This window comes from Pavona decussata, unplaced genomic scaffold (assembly GCF_977016875.1).
Source record: "Pavona decussata unplaced genomic scaffold, jaPavDecu1.1 SCAFFOLD_29, whole genome shotgun sequence".
Classification (NCBI taxonomy): Eukaryota; Metazoa; Cnidaria; class Anthozoa; order Scleractinia; family Agariciidae; genus Pavona; species Pavona decussata.
The window spans coordinates 1,549,457-1,571,334 of record NW_028145452.1 but is presented as its reverse complement, the minus strand read 5'-3'; the positions used below and the strand labels follow the sequence as shown (position 1 = coordinate 1,571,334).

Below are 21,878 nucleotides of genomic sequence, written 5' to 3'. Positions count from 1 at the left end.
TTCTACCGTGAGAAGGTCTATCTTTGGACCCCAGCTGTCATCTTTTTTTATCCCTTATACCCTAATCGCATTTACTCTGGAATATGTCTTCGTTCCTTGGTGGATAATCCTCAGAAACAGTCTCCTTTGTAGAGCCCGGTGATATGGGAATTATCCAACGTCACAGTCGGGATTACAACACTATTGAAACATTATTTTTGTCTGGTATTGAGCAATGGATGATTCCTTTGCCGTGGTTATCGCTTTCATGTCGTTCTTTACGCGGGATAGATAACAGGTGTTTAAAATTATTCCTATTTCAAGTAATTTATGGCTGATTTTGTTCCAAACGCTTTTAAGAATACAATACCTCTACATCGGAAGATAAGGGGTAGATTGATTTTTTTATTTAACCCGTCGAAATAAACAACGCGGTTCTTGTGATCGTGTTTATCTATAGTCTAAACTACTTTGCACTACATAGCAAAGAGTAGGTTTCATTTGGATGGTGACATTTTAGAATTTCATCTATGGTCTCAAAGTTGATAAAACACCTTCCAGTGACAAAATCGACAAAACCACACGGAAGAGCTTTCATTTGAGTACTGGCGACTTTTAGATTTAATCCATCTTTAGAGTGAAAATCGCTCCACAATTCAAATTGAGTATTCCGGCCAACCACTTAGCGTCATACAATAAACTACACCACAGGAAACTAACTAACCGCAAAAACATTTCATTTGAATGCATGGCCTTCATTTTGGTTTTATATTTACAGACACAAAGTAAGGAATTGCCTTCTGTACTCATTCACACAGTTCAAGTCGATTCTTCTTTAGAATACCCTTTTGCAATACATAATAAAGTAGCTACAAAAAAACTAATCGGAACCTTGTGGTCGAATCTTCATAATTTAGAATTCCTTTCTGGGCCTTGAGGTTAGTACTATTCTACTATGGAATTGTCACCAAATGTAAACACTGTGTTTTTAAACAGACTGAGTACTTATCACTTTTTTTTTTAAATGTAACAAAAACAGAACCGTATGATTCACATTAGTATGTCTAGAAGTGGTGCAACATATTCTTCATCCTCAGAGAACACTGAAAAATCACTGAGCGTCTCAATTTCTCCTAAGCGGCTTCACTATTCAAAATGCTGCCTTTTCTCTTCTTGTACCTTTTAATCTAGCTGCGGTATATGAGGAGCGCTTGCGTATGTTGTCTTTTCATGTTTTAGCTCGTGATTTTGTTGTGAAGTTTGCAATAATTACCCCAGTCTGAAAAAAGATAACGGATCTTCTAGCTAGGCTATAGTTCTCGAGGCAAAACAAACAACGGGACAAGTGTATTCGGAGTAAAAGATAATATAGCCAAATTGCTCTCATGTAAATGCAGACTGCTGTTTCTTTTTGTCCTAGGTATCCAGTATTTTGAGTCTTGAGTTCTTCTCGGTTTTTAATTTTAATTTTTACTGTCTCGTTAAAACTTTTGTTGTTGTCAGACAATCACTTTCTTGTGAGATGGAATCTAACTGAGGCATTGTTGAAAACGTTTTCCTTAATCAAGGGAACATCGGTAGGTGTATGGTAAGTGAATGGAACCTGAGTGTGGCCATGGTTTAGACTGTATGTATATTATGAGTCTCTTGGATATATGAAAACCCGACGCGGTATGACCATAAAGAAGGCCGGCAGTATAACTAAATTAGTAAATGGGAATTTCAGTGGCACATCTACATTCGTCTACTGTTTCCAGGTCGAATTGGAATCTGAAATGTTGGGTTTTGTACAGGGAGGAAAACCGGAGTACCCGGAGAAAAACCCTCGGAGCAGGGACGAGAACCAACAACAAACTCAACCCACAAATGGCGTCAACTCCGTTAATCGAATCCGGGAAACATTGGTGTGAGGCGAGTGCTCTCACTACTGCGCCATCCCTGCTGACCAAAAATGTATAGCGGTCGAAACGTCGCGATTCACAGCAAAGCGACTAAATCATGAGACAAACGATTAACACTGCTACCATTCGAAAGTTTTGAGTTTGAAACTGAAAGCTCGGTCCGAGCATACTAGAGAGTCAATCCCTGTGCTGCCCTTAGGTATCATATGCTGTTCTCGGTAATTCCAACGCACTGTCATTACGTACAGTCTGTGCTTAAAAATCCCAATATATTGTCATTCGAAAGGAATTGTACCAAGCAATATTTTAATTCCTGCAGTGCTGTACTAATAAAGATGTTTCTGTCTTTTAAGCGCGTGGATGGAACCCCAAAATCAGTGAGATCATTGAAATGAAAACCATTAAACCGAGTTGTAACCTGTTCCATCGTTGTGTTTTTCTCTGTACAATTCTCCACTGTCTGGGTACCCGGAACAGGCTAACCGGATTCTTTCATTTAGTGCAGTCAGTTTATTTCATGAGATTTTCCAGAACGTAATTTGCTATTGTTTTGCTATTTTTTAACAAGATCCAGTGCCTTTGGAAATGAGATGTTTGAGAAAAATAGTCGCCTGCAAAAACGTTTGCCCAGAGAGATTTCTGCGACTTAGAGCAATATAACACCCGCTGAAATCGAGAAATAACATACTTATCTCATGATCAGGCCTGTAAAGACAAATGTCCTTTTAAATCTACAATGAACATGCGTAAATTCCAAACGCTACAAGTAGTAAAATTTTAGTCATGACACCGTGAAATATTTCGCAATTTTTATTCTTTTTACTGGCACCATGATTCAGACAAAGGAGTAATTCTAACTGATAAATGTGTGGATGAAAGCCAACAGTGTGAGTATTCGAATGAAAGCTGCCAAGCGGTACGTTTCTGTGGTGCGTTTCCTTTTTTTTTTTTTACCCTCATTCTTGTACGGATAAAATTTGAATTTGTTATTATCCACATCAAGTTAAACAGACATTCGTGTCTTCTGATTTCCGTGACAAGGAAGGCGAGACAGCTATTATCGGTAACAGTCTTTGCTGAAACTAATCCAAACTGTAAGATAACTTTTGATAAAGTCAGAAGTTCCTGTTTCTTTTTAAGCTAATTTAATTGGGGCGTAGATCGTGTTTCATTTGTAGCGATACAAAGCACGATAAAATTTTAAAAAAATTCTCTTCATATTTCGACAATGTTTTCTTCTACTTTGAATAGTTTCTTGGAATAACTTGTTGTTGGCCATTTGGGGAACATCTTAAATTTCCTGTATTATGCTTCCATGTTTGTTGGTCGGTGTACCATTTGGTTTTGTTGAGAGTGGAAGAGCGTCCCTTCTCAAATCTAACTTAACTTGAAAAAAAAAAAAAAAAAAAAAAAAAAAAAACAGGTTGATAGTGTCAACTTCTTTTTCACTACAAACGCCAGAAAATGTGGTATATTGGTATTTATTTTAAGCACAGTAGCTAAAAATACCTGAAAAGATCATGGCCCTGCAAATGAGTCGGCATGTTTCAGGTGTGATTGATATTGCCTCGTGTTTTCTGTGGAATTTTTCCTCCCTTTGTCAATGGGTGTGGTAACAGGAACTCGTAACCACGTTTATCACCCTTCTAACTTCTCCAGAATATTCGGCGTTTGAAACGGTAATGAATGCAGAATGATTAAAGAAATTCTAGTTTACAAAACATTGAAAAACAAAATTACCACTGGAGAGTACTGCTCTATTCTTGGATCTCAAGCGCACTGGCACACACGGACTCAAAACTTAGGCTTTTTTTTTTTTGCATGAATCTCCGAAAGACAATAAGAAAGAACTCATCCTTCCCTGGAATACCAGCGTAAGACTTTGGCAAATTAACAGAATTTTATTTCGAAGGAAAAAATGTGCTAGAATTCTTGGTTTTAAGGTAGTTCGAACGTGTGCTTACTTACGTAATTTGCCTGACAATAATCACCTAATCAAGATGGATTGCCTTTTTTTATATAACATTTGACAAGCTTGTATATTAATTAAGTTCTAATTTTCTATAAGTCGACACTGATTAGCTCTAAACTACCGACAAAAGCTAAACGTTTGTACGTTACGAGGATTTGAAATTTGTATTATCTCTTTGAGGATTGAAAAAACTTTCAAATAATGGTTTCTGTCCACAAAACAGTGGTGGACATACTTGATCTTTACTATACTGGTCGTTAGAGGCATAACGATATTTTACGTGTGCTCGCATTCCAGCGGTCTGGCGGTCAAAGATTCAGGTTTGGTTTTAACCTTTACGCTGCCAGAGTGAAATTGCCAAAGTACAAAGGGTACATACATCCGAAGATTTCTACGTGAAAAAAATTCACAACAAAACCACAAAAGTAAAGTATGATAAATAAGGAAAGAAGAAAGTATGAAAAAATGATCATTCTGCTACAATTAACAAATGCATTAAAAATCAGAACTAGAAATACAGCATTATAAACAAAAGAGGAACTTTCTCTCTCGAAAAAAGGGAAAATTTTTAAGTTTAAGTCCTCTCAGCCAACATAGATGAAAATGCATGATTGTTTCTGGCGAGAAGACGCCTGCCATGTCAATGTTCCTAATTCTATCCTTCGAAATAGTGGGATAAAGGAGAACGAAAAGGAGAAAGGAGTGTACAATTAGAACAACGAGCGACAGCTCGGTAGCTTTCATTTAAATAGTCACACTTTTTAGAATTTCATCCACAGACTTAAAAGTTAGCGCCGCCTTGTACAGCATAATAAACAGCATCACAGGAAAGCACTGCTCAGTAGCTTTCATTTGAATGGTCACACTTTAGGATTTTATCCACAGACTCAAAAGTTAGAATTACCTTGTACAGCATAATAGACAGCATCACAGGAAAGCACTGCTCAGTAGCTTTCATTTGAATGGTCACACTTAAGGATTTTATCCACAGACTTAAAAGTTAGAATTACCTTGCACAGCATAATAAACAGCATCACAACCTTGTACAGCATAATAAACAGCATCACAGGAAAGCACTGCTCAGTAGCTTTCATTTGAATGGTCACACTTAAGGATTTTATCCACAGACTTAAAAGTTAGAATTACCTTGTACAGCATAATAGACAGCATCACAGGAAAGTGCTGCTCAGTAGCTTTCATTTGAATGGTCACACTTTAGGATTTTATCCACAGACTCAAAAGTTAGAATCACCTTGTACAGCATAATAAACAGACCACAGGAAAGTACTGCTCAGTAGCTTTCATTTGAATGGTCACACTTTAGGATTTCATCGACAGGCTCAAAAGTTCAAATCACCTTGTCCAGCATCATAAACAACACCACAGGAAAAACTAACCCAAAGCTGTCATTAAAATGCTCAAAACTTTAGGATTTCATCCACGGACTCAAAGGTAGAAACCATATTGTGCAGGAAGAACTCGTGCTCGATATAGCTTTCATTTGAATGTCGTGTTTCTCTTCAATCTTCATTCACCAGTTGAAAAGTTAAAATCACCTTCTTTCCGCACAATAAACAACACCCGAGAGAAATACCGTAACGGTAGTACTCGTAGTGCTTATCATTTTTCGTTTGAACGTCCCTACTCTTACACATTTATATTTCACAAACTCAAAACTACGTCAGAACTGTCTTATACCTATAATAAAAGGTGGGCCACTAGGATTTTGTCATGCAATCATCGAATTTGTTTAACATGTAGTTTAGGCTTTTTTATTTAAAGATACATGTAATTGTGTCTGTGGTATCGACAAGCATAAAGTGTTGTGTACTCAACGAAGGCAAACTGATCATGAGCCAATATGAAGAAGGGAAAAAATTAATTATCTTTGGTGAAATAATGATGGCGACAAACTAGAGAAATCAATGGATGAAAACTAAAGGCGTTTTGTAAGGCAAATGTTTGGGCTGTAATATTTAAATAGTTTTGTTTAGAATTTGTTGCAGCTAGTGAGAAGAGTGAAGGTAATTTGGGGGTAATTTAGATGGAGCCGAAGAAAGAAATGGTTTTATTTGTAAAAGATGCTGAATTCGTCAAACGTCATACAGCTGTAGAGAAAAAAATAATATATTGCTTTTGCATGAATGAGGGCAGTTTGCGGGTAAAGCCAATATTTTAGCTAATATCAAAGGGATGAAAAGCGATTATGAAAAGGAGATAAAATTGAGAAGAAACTGTTTTGATTTATAAATCTAAATCTAGATTAAGTATTTATGAAGTACAGAGTTTATCCCGGTTCTCTTAATCTGCCCAGCAAAACCACCTGAATTATTATAACTAAAGGGGATTTGTTTGCTCGCGGCCAAACATTACCAAATTCGAGCAAAAACTTGAGCGTCAACATAAATCACTAATTAACTAAATGGAAATGTAAATTACGATTTGACTTTACGCTGCATACATAACAAAAATTGGTTTCTTTTCCAAGAATCTAGAAGCAATTGTGAATTTGCAGTCTATTTTAATGTCGACTATTCTTAACAATCCCTTCCTCTTTGTAAGGGTTTTCCTTATTTCATTAAATTGTTTGCCAAGGAAATGTTGGTGAATTATGTGATATAGTTTCGTGACATTTTCCCAATATAATGTGAATGCAAGACAAAAAACGAGAAATAACAACTACTAGAAGTTTCTACCAACGATTTTATAGCTGACACTTCATTCCCTGACTGAAGCTAGACTGAATTATCTGTAACAACTTGAAAACCAATGAGAATCACAGGAACGTGCTACCGAAGCTTGAAGTAAGAACTACCATTTACAATGGCTTTCATGTAACTGGTCACACACAATTTGTGATTTCATCAGTCCGACATCCTAATTAATTAGCCACAAGTTTCAAGTTTATTAAAAAATGTTTAACATAAAATTCAAAGACAACACTAACCCGCAAGTAGCTAGAGCTAAGTAGGCGGGTAGTGAGAAGACTAATTTTCAAGAATTAATTACAGTTTACAGAAATCTATATACAATTTGTCAGTGAGCCATACAAACATTGAAAAAAAAAAGAAAAGAAAAGAAGTGAACATATGAAGAAAAAAAATATGAATTGCTATACGCTAAATAGGTTGATTTAATTACGACCATGTTGTAACTTTCAGTTTTGAAAACTAATAGATAAGAGTAGGAATGCCAACATAATCATCCTCTTTTATGGCCTAGAGAGCACCCAACGGTTCATTTCGGTTAAAATTTGTTCGTATGGCCTTAATCGCCTCAGAAATTTGGATTTAGTTTGAAAGCAAATCTATAGTTTTCTTCTGCAAAATGCCCGCTCAAACTTTCGTAACACTGGAAAACTAATTCCTTTCGTAAATATCTCTATAAAAATGCGAAGTAAGATCAGCTAGCATTTTCGTAAAGCCAACAACAAGTTGTAAATTCGGTAAATAACATTCCATTTCCTAAAACTTGTAACTTAAATTTTCAGCTTAAACATCCCAACAGATCAAACTTTATTAGCTTATACAAATATGTCTTTAAAAGGCCACAAAACGACCTGGCCACACAGGAGACATTCATTATATTGAAGTGTTTTGCTTAAATTTTCACGTTTGGTGCCCCCGACTCTAACACGGAAAAAGCTTAAGCCGATTCAAGAATTTGGTGAACATTCCATCCCCATATTTATCAAAATGTCACGACTTTGTAGGTTACAGAAAGCTTTTTTAATCACCTTGGCTCTTAACATTTGTGACGTCACATAATAAGCCAGACATGGATGCCTGAAAAAGCTGCTCGGCCAAGTGTTACAACTATTCGTAGCAAAAACCATCCAAACTGTTCCTTTTTTTATTGTTGTTATTATTATTATTTTTATTTTATTTTATTTTATTTTTTTGAGAAACAAGGGATAAACAAAAAGGGCACAAACGATCATAGAGCATTTGCCAAGTTAAAATGGGCAGGGCTTTGCCCGTTTCGTCTAAGAGTTTTTCACGCGGTTCAAAAAAAACTCAGTTTTACCAACATCTTTGTATTCTGTGGAGCTCAATTGAACTAGGTTATTTTGGTTGACGTTTTTACTTATTTCTTTTGATCAGTTGAGTTTATCAATTTCTTCAAACGTTTGCGTGACTATGATCGTATCTGGCGCTTTGTCTTGAGTGGATAAGGAAAAAAAATTAAGGGAAAAAACACGCAATGACTGAAGCGACACATGCATCTGCATCAGAAGATGTCATGGCTAATCTATTTTTATACCTACTCTCTCTAACACTCCAGCAAATTCGAGCAAAAAGGAGCAATGAAAACCTATCGAGTAAAACAATTGTTGGCGTATTATACAAATTTCTAAAAATTAGTTGTTGATATATGATGAAATTTTTCTTTAGCGACCGCTTGGCTTGCGCGAACAGAGGGACTCGGACGAGTAATACGATCTCATATTTGTCATAATCATACTCTAGAATGCTACTTTCTGTAATAAAACAGCACACAAATGAATAACATTTCTGTTGTTATTGTTGTTGTTTTCTGTTTCTACCAAGAAAGTGATTTTAAAAGGGAATGATTTAAAATTGTTCCACGGCCGTTATAGTAATGTCCAGATTAATTCTTGTTTCTCCTCACATCATAACACCATTTACAGTCCACGAGAATGAAGGAAATCGTCACTAAAGATAAAACGCCTTGATATTTCAACAGATTCTCTCAACTTGTAATATAAGAAGTACATAGAGAAGTGTGTGGAGAATATGTACCTTGATACTGGGGCTTGAAGAGCTAATCCCAATGTAAGTTAGTGTGAGTGAAATGTCAGCCCTCTTAAGCACAAGCGCAGAACAGTGTTAAAACATGGCGGGTAATTCAGGCAAGCTTTTACTGAAATCCCTTTACTAAAAGACTGGAATAAATGAGAGAGAGAGAGACCAGAAATGCACCGAATATTGCTACTTTTAAGCAAAACGTGTTTGCCAGGTTTTTTAATTAACCCTATCGGTAAGAATTTTTGTAGTTTTAGCTTCTTTGCTTTGATCATTTTTTATCAATTTAAAGTTTTTAACCCCATCGATGATATCTTTGTAGTTTCAGCTTCTAGTTTGAATTGCTGTTTTTATCAGTTTGTAATTTTGTCTTATATATTGCATTTTTTAACCTTTTGTATATTTTTAAATATAGAGATTAAAATCTTTATAGGACCTTTCTGAAAACCACGTTACGTGATGGAAGCTTCCTAATAAAAGATTATTCTTCTTCTTCTAATTACTGTTTATAAAACTGGTCATAACAAGTGTGTTCGAAGAGGACCCACTTTGTCTGGGGTAGGGGGGTTATCGAAGACACCACCTATCCCATGAATATTACCAACAAAATTTTATTGGCTTTTAAATTTGAGATGACAGAGAAGTATTCAGCTAGCAAGAGTCAGCATGGCTAGATAAATTAGAAAAGTGAGGTTTGAATCTCATTGCTTACTGCTGGATAGAGGGGTTGCTATGCAACAAAGACACCACCATCTATGTTGTGGTTTGGTGGGTCCTGTTCGAGTATAGTAGTTTTGACCACTTCCCTTACTTTTTTGTTTTGTTTTGTTTTTGTTTTTGTTTTTGTTTTCTGTTTTTTCAAAACAAAATAACTAAAAATAACAAAAATGTCTATTTACCTGGACTCTACTTTCTGGGAGGTTTATTTTCATGGCCACTTCCTCTCTCATAAATATATCAGGATATTTTGTTTTGGTGAAGAGCTCCTCTAAAATTTCCAGTTGCGCTTTAGTAAACGTTGTTCGTTCCCGGCGCTGTTTTCTTGGATGAGCTGTGTTCAGAGTAAAAGAAACACGACATTAACCAATTACATTTAAGCTTAACTGTCGAGTGATCAACTCTAATTTCTCCCCACGATGCCATTACATTATCCTTGGTTGAAGTCGACGACAAGCAATTGCAAAAAGAGTTGAAACACTCTCTGGCATTGGGTACTTTTTTGACACTCACCATTCTATTACTTGTCCCCCTTCTCCCCCCCCCCCCCCCCTCTCCCCCCACCCACCTTATCGATATTGAATGAAATTGGCAATGACATTCAACCAAGCAAGCGTCAACACTGAAATGGGGAGGGGAGGAGGGGGGGCTTGAAGTGTATTACATTGTTCATCAGTGGCCTTTTAGAGTGCGTTATTTGCAGGAAATAGGAAAAATGCTGAGAGTATCTCAACCTTTTTGCAAATAACTGCTTGTAACAATAAAGTTATTTACGTTTAGTTCCTAATCTTAAACGCCAAAATCCTGAATTCAAGACTTTGGCGTTCCAAAGTCTTGAATTCAGGATTGTGGCCTTCCAAAATCTTGCCAGAATTCAAGATTTTGGCTTTACTCTAACTCCATGCCGTAACTCTTTAAATGAAACTCTAACGAGGAATAGCCGTCCCCTTCTTGATTGACCTGTGGTTAAGTTGTTTTTTGTCGAGTTTTTCGACATTTTACTTGAGATAAATTAGAAAATGATCAGACCCAAGATAGTACTTTTGACATAGCAGATTTCATTTGAATGGTCAGATTCTTCCACAGACGATTTGAATGGTCACACTTTAGGGTTTCACCCACAGGAACGAAAGTTAGAACCATCTTGTAGAGCGTAATAAACAGCACCACAGGAAAGTACTGCTCAGTAGCTTTCATTTGAATGGTCACACTTTAGGGTTTCACCCACAGGAACGAAAGTTAGAACCATCTTGTAGAGCGTAATAAACAGCACCACAGGAAAGTACTGCTCAGTAGCTTTCATTTGAATGGTCACACTTTAGGGTTTCACCCACAGGAACGAAAGTTAGAACCATCTTGTAGAGCGTAATAAACAGCACCACAGGAAAGTACTGCTCAGTAGCTTTCATTTGAATGGTCACACTTCAGGATATTATTCACAGAATGGAAAATTAGAACCACTCTCTGCAGTACAACAAACAGCACCACAGGAAAGTACTACTCAGTAACTTTCATTTGAATGGATGTCACATGACTCAAGGTTCACTCTAAGAAAGAAAAAGGAGTCATCGAGCGTTAGGCAAGTGATTCCTTCTTACACCAGGGGCGGTCACTTTGTGATTCCTGGTCGCTAATTTTCATTTTATATCAGCCTGGTAAGTTCTACTTGGACAGCACTACCAGATCATGAGTTAACTTTAATAGAGCTCAGTGAACCTATAGACAGTGTAGGGTGTTTCGCTATATATTGGAAAAATTGCTGTTACTAAGCTAATATTTTCCAAGGCAGCCCTTTCACGTATTCATAGTACAAAGTTTTCAAAGAGGTTCTAAACTATTAAACAGTCGAGCAAATTTCAGTTTGGACACTATTTTGCCGACCATTAAGGTGTAGTAAATAAGGCGCGTTCTGGTTGGTTGAAAGATGTTGTTTTTAGAAACACAGCAAATTTCCCACAGTTATTTTCTAAAGAAAATATGAAACGTTTTGACATGCTTCAATGAAATTAAAAGAAACACGCATACAGTTACGTTTGGCAGAACTTGCAACACCTCATATGGTGAAACGCTCGTTTTTTCCCCACTTTTCTGCTGCCAAACTCGTGTCTTTGCTACCGTGCACACGGACAAAACGTTATCTGTTTATTACCTACAATGAAAATCTGCGATGACATATCAGAAATTAGAACAATTTAAAAAAAAAACAGCCCTTGGTATGTTTCTTCATGGTGGCGAAATGCCCCGCCGTAAAATGGCCTGCGGCTAGTCGCCCGCCTTTTTCTTAGGACAACAGCAACTTTATTTAATATTTCAATTTCATCAATGCAGAAAATGACCACTGGTTCGGCAGCTTAGGTCGGAGGTTTCACGATAACGACATAAGCGCGTATATTCAACCAATTTGAAACGAAATAACCATGAAACAAAACAGAATTCAAATTTCTTCAACGAAAATTGTTTTTGGAGTTTAATATTTGAGTTGACAAACTGTGTGGCTGATTAACTTACTTCAGTTTCTACTAAAACTTTTAAGTTTACTTAAAAGCACAGAAGAATGCGGTAATGTTTTCAAGTCAGTTGCCTGCAAAAACCTATGAAAACATAAAGCTTTAAGAGATTGCGTGTTTTTCCAGCCATCGAAGAACATTCCTCAAATTTGATCAGCAAAAGCTATAGCCAGACGTCTAGAGTTCAACAACTAAAATATTGCAGAAATCTTCATTTTTTGTCGGATATTGGTAAATATCGCATTACCATGAAAACACTGCTTTTCATGCCATCTTTGCCACATATTATCAAATGATTAATTTTACCATGGAATGTGATATATGGTGATGAGCGTGTCTGTATTATCCCGTGATAGCGTGAACTGAAAGCATGTTGTGTCAGACGGAAATGCTGTGGATAATACCCCACCAAACACAATATTACCTGTTTGTCTCGAGATTTTAGAACAGGGCAAGAAAACAGAGGAGCAGTTTTTCAAAGTCATTTTCGCAAACAGTTTATTATATATGTCATGAAATTATGGTAGCCTTAACAGTGCAACATTCTCATTTCCCTCTCAGTGAACTTGTTTCTTTTCATTACTCCAAATCAAGAAATCATGATTACACAAAACGAAACGTCGTTGTTTTGCTATCCTATACACCTTTTCAAGAGCTCCAGTTCACAAATGAAAAAAAGTAAGATTATGGTGCAGTAAAGTATTGTTGCAAAACGAGCATTAAGAGCTTTACAACAGAAATATGTTGTCTTATAAAACTTTCATTTTACAGCCACCTGAAACCATTTCATATTCCAATCTTAAAATACTTTCTTTCTTTTTTAACTATATGTGTAATTTCTCCAAGTTGGTCTCTGGTTCCTAATATCCGCAACCGAATTCACCTCACAACTCCCGGAAGATGCAACAAGACTCAGTGTAAAACATTTTGTAAAGTAACGAATTATAAACAGTGACATCAGAAAGTCCTGCTCGGCATTTGAAAGGTCAAATCCAGACTCAAAATTTGAAACCCTGCACAGCACTGTCTTCATCTACTGCGGTTTACAACCTTCCCAACTGGGAGTACGACATTGTCGCGTCAGATCAGTGAAGTCGATAAGTACTGCGTCTCGTGAAAAAAGCATCAGTTGTACAGACTGCACGCTACGTGTGAAAACAAAACATGTTTTCCTAACCCAGAAAAGAGGAAATGAAATCATTCCAATGAATGGTAGACTGAGTCTTTCCAAGGGGCTTCATAAACTATTAATCAAATTTGCTGCACGAAATGAGCGCAGCAAACTCCTTCACTGAAGATAAAATTTCAAGAAAGGATCTTTACAATGGGATGGACACAGTTTAATGACTGAATGAATTGCTCTGAGTTTGAGCGATAGATATCGAAAAATTCAGCAACTTTTGTTGTTTATTTTGGTTAGAACAAATCTATTATTATTATTATGTTTTTTTTAGTAACGAGAGAGGGGGATCCCAAATGAGTAGCGATTAAAATTAATAACAAACATTAGGTATGAATTGATACGAAGGCAAACACGTGCACCAGTTTTAACCTGTTTCTATTGAATAGTCATCTCCTGTAAAGTGCATACTTCTTAAAGGGTGGTGAAATTCACATACACTTATTGTGTCATATTGTATTTGTTATGATATGTATCAATGATCTTATCAAGCAGAACTTGCCCCTTTAACCACAGAATGTAGTAAAATTCTCAAACAATTTGCTAAGATTTCCAGCGAGCAACAATTGAAAAGCAAAAGCGTTCATAATTTTCAACACAACAGCACTCCATTCATTTCTTTTTTACTCTTTAAAATTTCACTGATACACAGATTCCATTTGTAAGATTTAAGGTTTAGAACAAATATGACGCTTCGAATACTTGTAATATTAAAACATTCATCGCTTTCACCTCGTTACCAATTCGAGATGCTTTGTAAAGAAGGAACTGAGTAAAATGAACAGTGAACCAACAGTAATAAACCAACTGTAGTGCATTTTGTCCCGCTTGGGGACTCCTTGACCGAACCAAAATAAGACATTTTTCGATACCCGTTTATAGACCTGGCCTCTAAAATTCATACCCATTTTCAGACCTGGTTTCTAGAATCCATACTCGTTACTGTAAAATCCATGCCCGTTTTCAGACTTTCAGACTAAAATGGTTACCCTATTTCAGACCAAAACAGCTCAAAAACCATTCTTTGGCGCCATACATACCGGTCTACATAGCTTATAATATATATAGGGTAGTACCCCCCGGGAGGGGGCCGCACATACTGGTCTACATAGCTTATATATAGGATAGTACCCCTCCCCCGGGAGGGGGCCGCACATACTGGTCTACATAGCTTATATATAGGGGAGTACCCCCCGGGAGGGGGGCATGTTGTTTTCGTGATGGGTAACCAATATCACCAGGCCCCTTAATTGGCCTCACCCTGACTGCTGCGCATTCCTTCCGCAAAAAAAAAAACACCAATGCAAAATATCTGGCCCCAGTTGTTCAAAGGCCGGATAACTTTATCCGCTGGATAAGGCACTATTCAGGGTCTAGAATATACTTCATGTTAAACGTTGTCCAAGGTTTTCGTACACCACCAAACTTAACTGTGGTTGGAATGTGCATATTCGCTTGTGCAAGTGAAAATACTGAAATATTTGCACAGATTGAAACTGTCGGATAGTGCCTTATCCACAGGATAAAGTTATCCGGCCTTTGAACAACTGGAGCCTGGATGGCTTCTTACGTTTTCCGGTGAAATTGCCAGCAGATTCTTATGACTTAGTTCTGAGGCATAACACCTTTCACATCTTCAGAAACAATTGCGTGTTTTATACCGGACAGCGTAAGAATGATGCATGCTGTACTTTGTCAGCTGTTCCATATGAATTTTACTTTCTCACTTCCAAGAGCATCCCAGCACCAAGGAAAACAAATTATTAATTCCATTTAGTAAATATTGTGAAGCAATTTACACCACATCATAAAAGAATTGAGGAATAGCTTTTGTTTGAATCGTTCGTATCACTGCTTTGAATAACATCGACCACGCCACACGAGCCAGTGTTTAAGAACCATGCAACGTTTGAAAGGATTGACCCCAAATGTGTTATTACATATAGCTTAGCTGTTTCAGGCCAACGTGTAGGAATATTATTCCAATGAAAATAAAGTTTCTTTGAGCTTTCTTCAAGATGTTAACAAAAGGCTAGATTTTTTTTTCTACTTGCCTAATCAACAGACTTCAGATAAAAATTGTTAGTTGCTGCTAAGTAACTTACTAACAACAAAGACAACTGTCAATGGTGAAAAGTTAATTTCTAGTTAGAACTTAATTTTAACACACGAAGCACACAGTTGTAAACTATGTATTACACAATTAGGAACATGATTTCCAATCATGGTTGTTTGGCATAGTTAAAAAGTATTGCACTAGAGAAGCTGTCACTTATTTAAGCAATCGAAATTTGCGTTTCAATCCTAGCATCATGGACTTAAGTAATGCTATTGTCAATGAAGCTCGATGTTTTCCTTCTCTTTTAGCTACAGCCTCTCCAGAACCTAGCAATGATAGTCGATAACAAGCACGTGTTCACCACAAATGCTTCAAACACGTTGAATACATGTATAATCATTTAGATACTGACATTAAATCCCCTTCCACAGTCTTCACAGAAAATTTAGAATCGCTCTATCAACACCATAATAGTATTTAGCTACTGTGCAAATGGAAATGGCCACGTATTGTTGTGGTTTTTATCCACTGATTCGAATACGTCACAGGAAAGTACACCCAGCGCAGAAGTTTAATTTGAATGATCACACTTCAGGTTTTCATCCACAGTCACAGACTCAAGATTGAGGTCACAACAGCCTTGTCAGACTTTAGGCTTTAGACTTTAGACTTAGACTTTAGAGCTGCATCTCAGTTTGAAAGCGAACTAAACAGCCTTCAAAATCTTATACTTGTTACAGCGTCCATTTTTAATGGAGTTACAAGACTGCAAACAGATACAGCTAAAACATCAAAACATAACAAAGTACCCATGGCTAGCTTTCATGAGAAAATCGAATCCCAAACATAGAGCGTCTGTGAAACAATTTTAAGTTAAAGCTATTTTAAGTAAACTTTACATTCATCCAATTTGTACTGTCGCCTGGTGTTAAGTTACTGTTTAACAAAAGAAGAAGCCGGAATCTCCCACAACGCTCAACCGTTACATAAGGATCTGCAATTCAATTTATAAATATCAACAACAAAAAGCTACTTGGCCCCTTCCAGCTTTGCTCTTTTCTAGAAAGTCTCATCAAGAATCAATCTTAAAGTTAAACCTTAGCGTTAAACCTCGAGTCATCAGTATTGTGTACGGTTTTTTTCGTATGTGGTGCTCCAAACTATATTCTCTGTAGTCGAAATCGTAAAGTATAAGTATTTGAAAGAAAGCTACTAAGCAATAAGTTGCTGCGGTGTTGTTAATTCTGTACAAATTGGTTATTAAAATCTTAAACTGCGAGTATTTAAATGAAAACTATTCGGCAGTCGGTCCTTTGCTATGATGTGATAGTCTAACTTTATAATCTGTTCATGAAATCCTACCATGAAAGCTTCTGAACATTTCTTTCATAATTTTGGTGCTGCGGTCGATTTTAATATTAAGTAAAAATAATAGTGGGATTTTCGTTGAATTGTGATCAGAGGGGCTAAAAGCAACAGAACAGCATAAGACGGTAACCATTTGAGTGGTCCAAGGACACTTTTATGTGGAATCACACATTAACAGTAACTCATAAATTATATATTGAGCTATCTAAATGGCACCGACCAAACTGTATCAGCTTTCTTGACAGTGAATGAACCTAAGTCGACATGAAATGTATTGAGGTAAAATATCGTTTGCTTAATTTCAACCCAAGTGTTGTGGATGCAAAGTCCTGATTTATCAATTCACTAACAATGTATCTCTTTCACTCATGGAAAAATCCCAACTCAACACGTAAAACTAACTTGCAAGCTTAATTCGAGCTACGGTCATAATACCTCATGAAACTGCTACTCAATGGCTTATTTGTAATGCTCTTGCTTTGTCATTTTAACCGCAAACTCGAAAGTCAAATTCAAATTAGAAAGCTTAAGTATTAAAGGTTGCCTCTTGGCGAAAATGGGTTGCGTTATCACTAGATTTGCCGGATTGTACCACAAAAATCTTCAAAGGACATACTCCTCAATTTGCTACATTTGGATTCTGAAGAAGCCGGTAAAGCTCGTGAGACCGGCGATGAGAAATGGCAAGAACAGAACAAGAAAGAGCCTGTAAGCAAAGTCACAGGACCACAAACAACAGCAGCCAACCGCAAATTAACCTAAAAGTACACAAACGCTATTTATATTCCACAGGTTCTGGTTTGGTACTTCGCCAACTGAAGCAGTGTTTCGCAAAAGTAAGACAAGAGCCACGGATTAAGTAAAAACTGAGATTTCTTGGACACATGAAAGAGCGTAATATTTATTTCCTACTGATTCAATTCTGTCAACTGTTAAGTTCAATGACATTTTCACAAAACGCAGTAAAATAGATGATGATGATATATTAAGCTTTTAATGAGCTCTGCTGAGTTGTGTAACAAACAAATTGTGCCTGCGAATTAGCAAAAAACGGTGATTTAGGATTTCCAGCGCCATTACCTTGAATAGACTGTATAAACCTAACGTTTTCCAGTGACATGATGTATGTTCTCGATGACGCCGGACCCGTAATCTATTCATCGCGACTGTCACAATAAAATGACGCCGCAAACCGCACGCAAACACCAAAGCTAAACTTTCAAATTTATATTTGTATATTAATGTTAAGTCTTCGATCAAAAGAGGGTTTTAAAAGCTGAAATGTTTCAAAGGAAATATTAAAGCATGTCAGTACTTCACTGGCAAGCTGGATCTCGTGACCTTCATACTTTGAAACTTGAAATCCACAAGCTAATGAACTAAACTTTCCAATAAATCTTCAACATTTTGAATTAGTTTGTTTGGAAATATGACACGCAGAATCTCAACAGATTTCGTTGGCATGTCATAGCAAGAGCAGCAGTGGTTGATTGCAACCCAAGCAACAACCATGATCGCTGTGAAATAACAGAACTACTAATACTGCTTTAATGTTTATTCGGTGGCAACTTACCGCACGATGGAGGTGCCATTTGACTGAAGAAATCAATGTTTGGTGCAGGATGGCTCAATCCGTGGCTGTTCATTTGATAAGGAGGCACATGTCCTCCGACATGACCAAAATAGCCCGCCATTTTGTCGCAGTCAACAAGACTCCGCTGAGGAGAGATAGAGACAGACAGCGCTTGTGATTATAAAATTACTGCCATTCATCTTCTGGTCTATAACACTGTACCACCAACTGAGACAAGCTGTCAGTGTCCAGTGTACAAAGGAATGCATTCAATGACGTGTTCCCTGTTTCTATTCAAGGTATATATAGCCGTAAATTACGGCGAGTCAAATAATCAACACGCCCATGTGATACGGTGCTCCGATAGTATCAAAATAAATTTAACCCCGATTAGGTTTTTGTAAGTGTTCATCCAAGTATGAACGAATCGCTTTAATGTGATTTTTATTGTGCTCGCTTGGACAATAGTTTAAATTGTAAATGTGAGTTTTATTGGAAGGTTATTGTTTAATCTATGTGTGTGGTATAAGTTGTATTTCTATCTGTTCTAAATCCGTGACGACGTTTATGAGCTATGAGTTAACAGACATGTTTCTTATCACGTCAAACGAGTGACATTGATTTATAAACTAAAGGAAATATCTGGTTTTTACTAACTCTGCAGTCATAACGTTTAAGTGGTGTCAAAAGTCGTCGCATCCTGCTGATCGTAGATATGGTTAGCAAATATGGCTGTCAAGTCTTTTCGTTCTGTAGTGTTACTTTGTTTTTCTTCCACAAAAGTAACCACCAAATGCAAGATTCATACCATTATTGGCTTTAATACAGCAACATCAATGAAATCGTGGTCGAAATACACTGGAACACGCCAATGTAATGTATACGACAGTAGTCGTGTTTTCAATCAACTAATTGAGGGGGCGGGTTCCATTTCATTTAGGGCAATAAGAAAATTATGATTGTCATCGAGCGTGGCTGTCATAATTTATTGGGCGTAAAACACTCCATATTCCTTTTGAATGGCATTTTTGTGTTCTAAACATACGTGGAAAAAATTTGTTTTTGTCGAATGAATTAGACTATGGACCTTATTACTTATGACTGGAGGGATCCTTATGTAAATAAAATGTCTTCTTGTTGGGAGACTGCGTTTTTCCACAGTGGTAAGAGGAAACCACAAAATCGATTTCTGAGTTTTAAGACTGATTTAGTGTACGGCTGAAATGCACGGAGAGCTTTAAACTTAATGTTACGTACCATATTGACATGAAAACGTTCTCTTCGGTAGGCTAAATTTCGGGAGCATTTTTAATTGAAACATTTACACATGACTGACCCGACAGTTGTAGCCAAAAAGACTCCATGAGCGAAGCCGGCGAAGTGTGAATAAGCAACCCAGTGTCGGTCCTGTCGTATTTCAACTGCGATGATTTTACTTGATTTGATGCAGAACTAACAAATATTAGCAAGTCTACCAAGCTTTAAATTTCACCTTGCTGCGATTAATTAATGCCCAGTATATGTTCCGGTTTATCGTGCGCACTCATACTGAAACCCTTTGTTGTGAGGAAGTTAATTAAGTTCATTGTGATAAAACTTCTGTCGTGGGACTTTTTTAGAGCCAGTTCATTGGGACTGAAAAGGTTTAAAGTTAATTCCAAATACCTTCTGACTCCTTAGATGAAATGGAACTAAAAACATTTTGCCATCTTTCCTCAGTTCATCTGTAACTGCTGTGACATCTCCGAACTCCCAACACACATTCGCCCAGGAGACAATCTAGCTTCCTTAATAACAATAATCTCGATGTACAAGTTTTGCTTCTTACCTAATGTCAACTGGCAGATGAAAGGAGAAAATTGACGTAGGTGTTACCCAAATATGACTGCTTCACTCCGTTAAAGATCAACCTCAGACGAGTTCTGTCTCCAATTGTTCTCAGTTTCCTAATGAAACTGATATTAACCACGTCTCCTCTTCTTTTCAAAGTTGTGTCTTGAAATTGCTCCAAAGCACGCAAACTACTTCCTACTACGCAATTATGGTCTCGTCGGTATTTTCTTCTGTTTAATTTTTAAGGTGTAATATTGCGCCTTTAACAAAACCCATCACATGAAGAGAAGCAATAAAAGGCAAAGAAATTCCTTCCTGCACGACACATTTCGTAAAAGTACCCAGAGTCACAGTTTTATAACACGCATCGAAAAGTGTCTATTCAGCAGTCACTACGCGGCCAAGACTCTCTAAAAACGGCTGCTGAGAGTCAATTTCAAAGAGGAATGGCATAAGGGCGGTGTCTTAAACACTAACAACATAGTTTCATTTCGAACTAATATCGGCATTCCTAGCCAAGTTTACGACAACAGCTGATGTAAGCAAAATATCGATGAGGTGCCTGCATGGCTACAACATTACTACGACATCGACATTATTTTGTTTCTTCAAGAAAATTTGAATTTAGCACAATTCTTGTGATAGGTCTTGTTTCGTGACAAATTCCCAAATACAATTTCTCGTACCGGTTCAACTGAAAGGTAGAATAAACCGGCGTATTTGAAATTGGTTCAATTGCCTTTCTTTCACATCGAAAATGCATACGCTTTCGGTATTTGTTTTTGTTTTTCTTTTGGTCCCGTGTAGGTCCTCACATGAAACCTTTTAAGAATTAAAACTAATGTACTGAAAATATTAAAATCCCGCTTTGAGGGAAAAAAGTTCAAATACCTTTTTGTTATGTTTAAAAGAACAATTTTAGAATTGAGTTAAAATTTATAGTATGAATAACTCCAAGAAAAAAATGAATTAAAAGATCTGGACTGAATTAACGTGTCTAAATAATCATTGTCTCTCTGGCTAAAAGAGCATCATAATAATTGCATCTGTGCGAAATTTTAATGCTTCAACTCTGACATTTTGAGAAAAAAACTGATTCATTTCATCACTTGCTCTTTGATATTTGGTTTAAAACATTGATGAGTGACACGATACGTACGGTTTAACTACATTAAAAACCTGAAAGGTGTCCTTGAAAGATTTCATCGCTTTCAACCCGCAAGAAGCCTTGATTCATAGAATGTAGTTTTTATTCGTCAATGTGTGAACCGGACCCCTAAAGAGCGACTATTCCAATGAAAATTGTGGATGGGTCTATTGTACTGATAATGTTTAGATCTTCTTTGTTATCATGTTGTACAAGGTGCATCCATGTTGTAAGTCTGTGGAAGAAAAATGTTCTGATGCTTGATCTTTGTAGTGAGCTTATGAGTGGCATTCTTTTTGCTGTGCTTTCAGTAATGCAGCCAGTTCAAGGTGGTTCAAAATTTTACATTCTGTAGATCAACTAATAAATACTAAACTAAAACACACTGAACTTAAGGTGGCGATCAGTTTAAATTCTTGCTTCTTGCTCTAAGACTTTTTAAATGTAAAAAGTAAAATAAGCGAATGTGTTTTTACGATTGCATATTTTTAAAGAGTTCGCGACATGTTTACGCACAAACATCTCTCTTTCTAGAGGTCACCAGAACTTGTTCATCAAGACAAAATTAGCTTTTTTATGTTGCTGGTTTTAGAAAGTCTATATCTTACTTCAGAAAGTGGTGTGAGCTGATTTTCAGACAGCCACAGAACCCTAAACAAAGCATCTTTCTGATGTGCTGTAACTGCATGCAGACGTATATGTAAAAGCCTAACAGACAAAAGACAGTCACTTTATTAAACACGCAACCGTAATGACTCTGGATCCTCAGAGACTAAAAAAAAAGAAACAACCAGATAGACTCAGCGCTTAATTAAGTTTGCAAAAACATAAAAACCACACAATGCTTCGGTTACAGACTTCGGTTTCTTTAACCAC

General features: G+C 36.9%; 1 protein-coding gene across 4 annotated transcripts in view; it reads right to left on the bottom strand.

Moving 5' to 3' along the window:
* LOC146484868 (uncharacterized) overlaps positions 1-21,878 on the bottom strand; it is a 29,567-nt gene that overhangs the window by 3,436 nt on the left and 4,253 nt on the right. For 2 of the 4 annotated variants that reach the window (XM_085104347.1, XM_085104348.1), the window contains 2 exons: positions 18,023-18,167; positions 9,518-9,669 (listed from right to left, as the gene is read on the bottom strand). In XM_085104347.1, the coding sequence (XP_084960473.1) occupies positions 9,518-9,669; positions 18,023-18,143 (273 nt within the window). In that variant the 5' untranslated portion in view covers positions 18,144-18,167. Of the gene's footprint in view, positions 1-9,517; positions 9,670-18,022; positions 18,310-19,850; positions 20,023-21,878 lie in introns of those variants that run through there. The other 2 variants (XM_085104349.1, XM_085104346.1) reach the window with 2 other exon arrangements.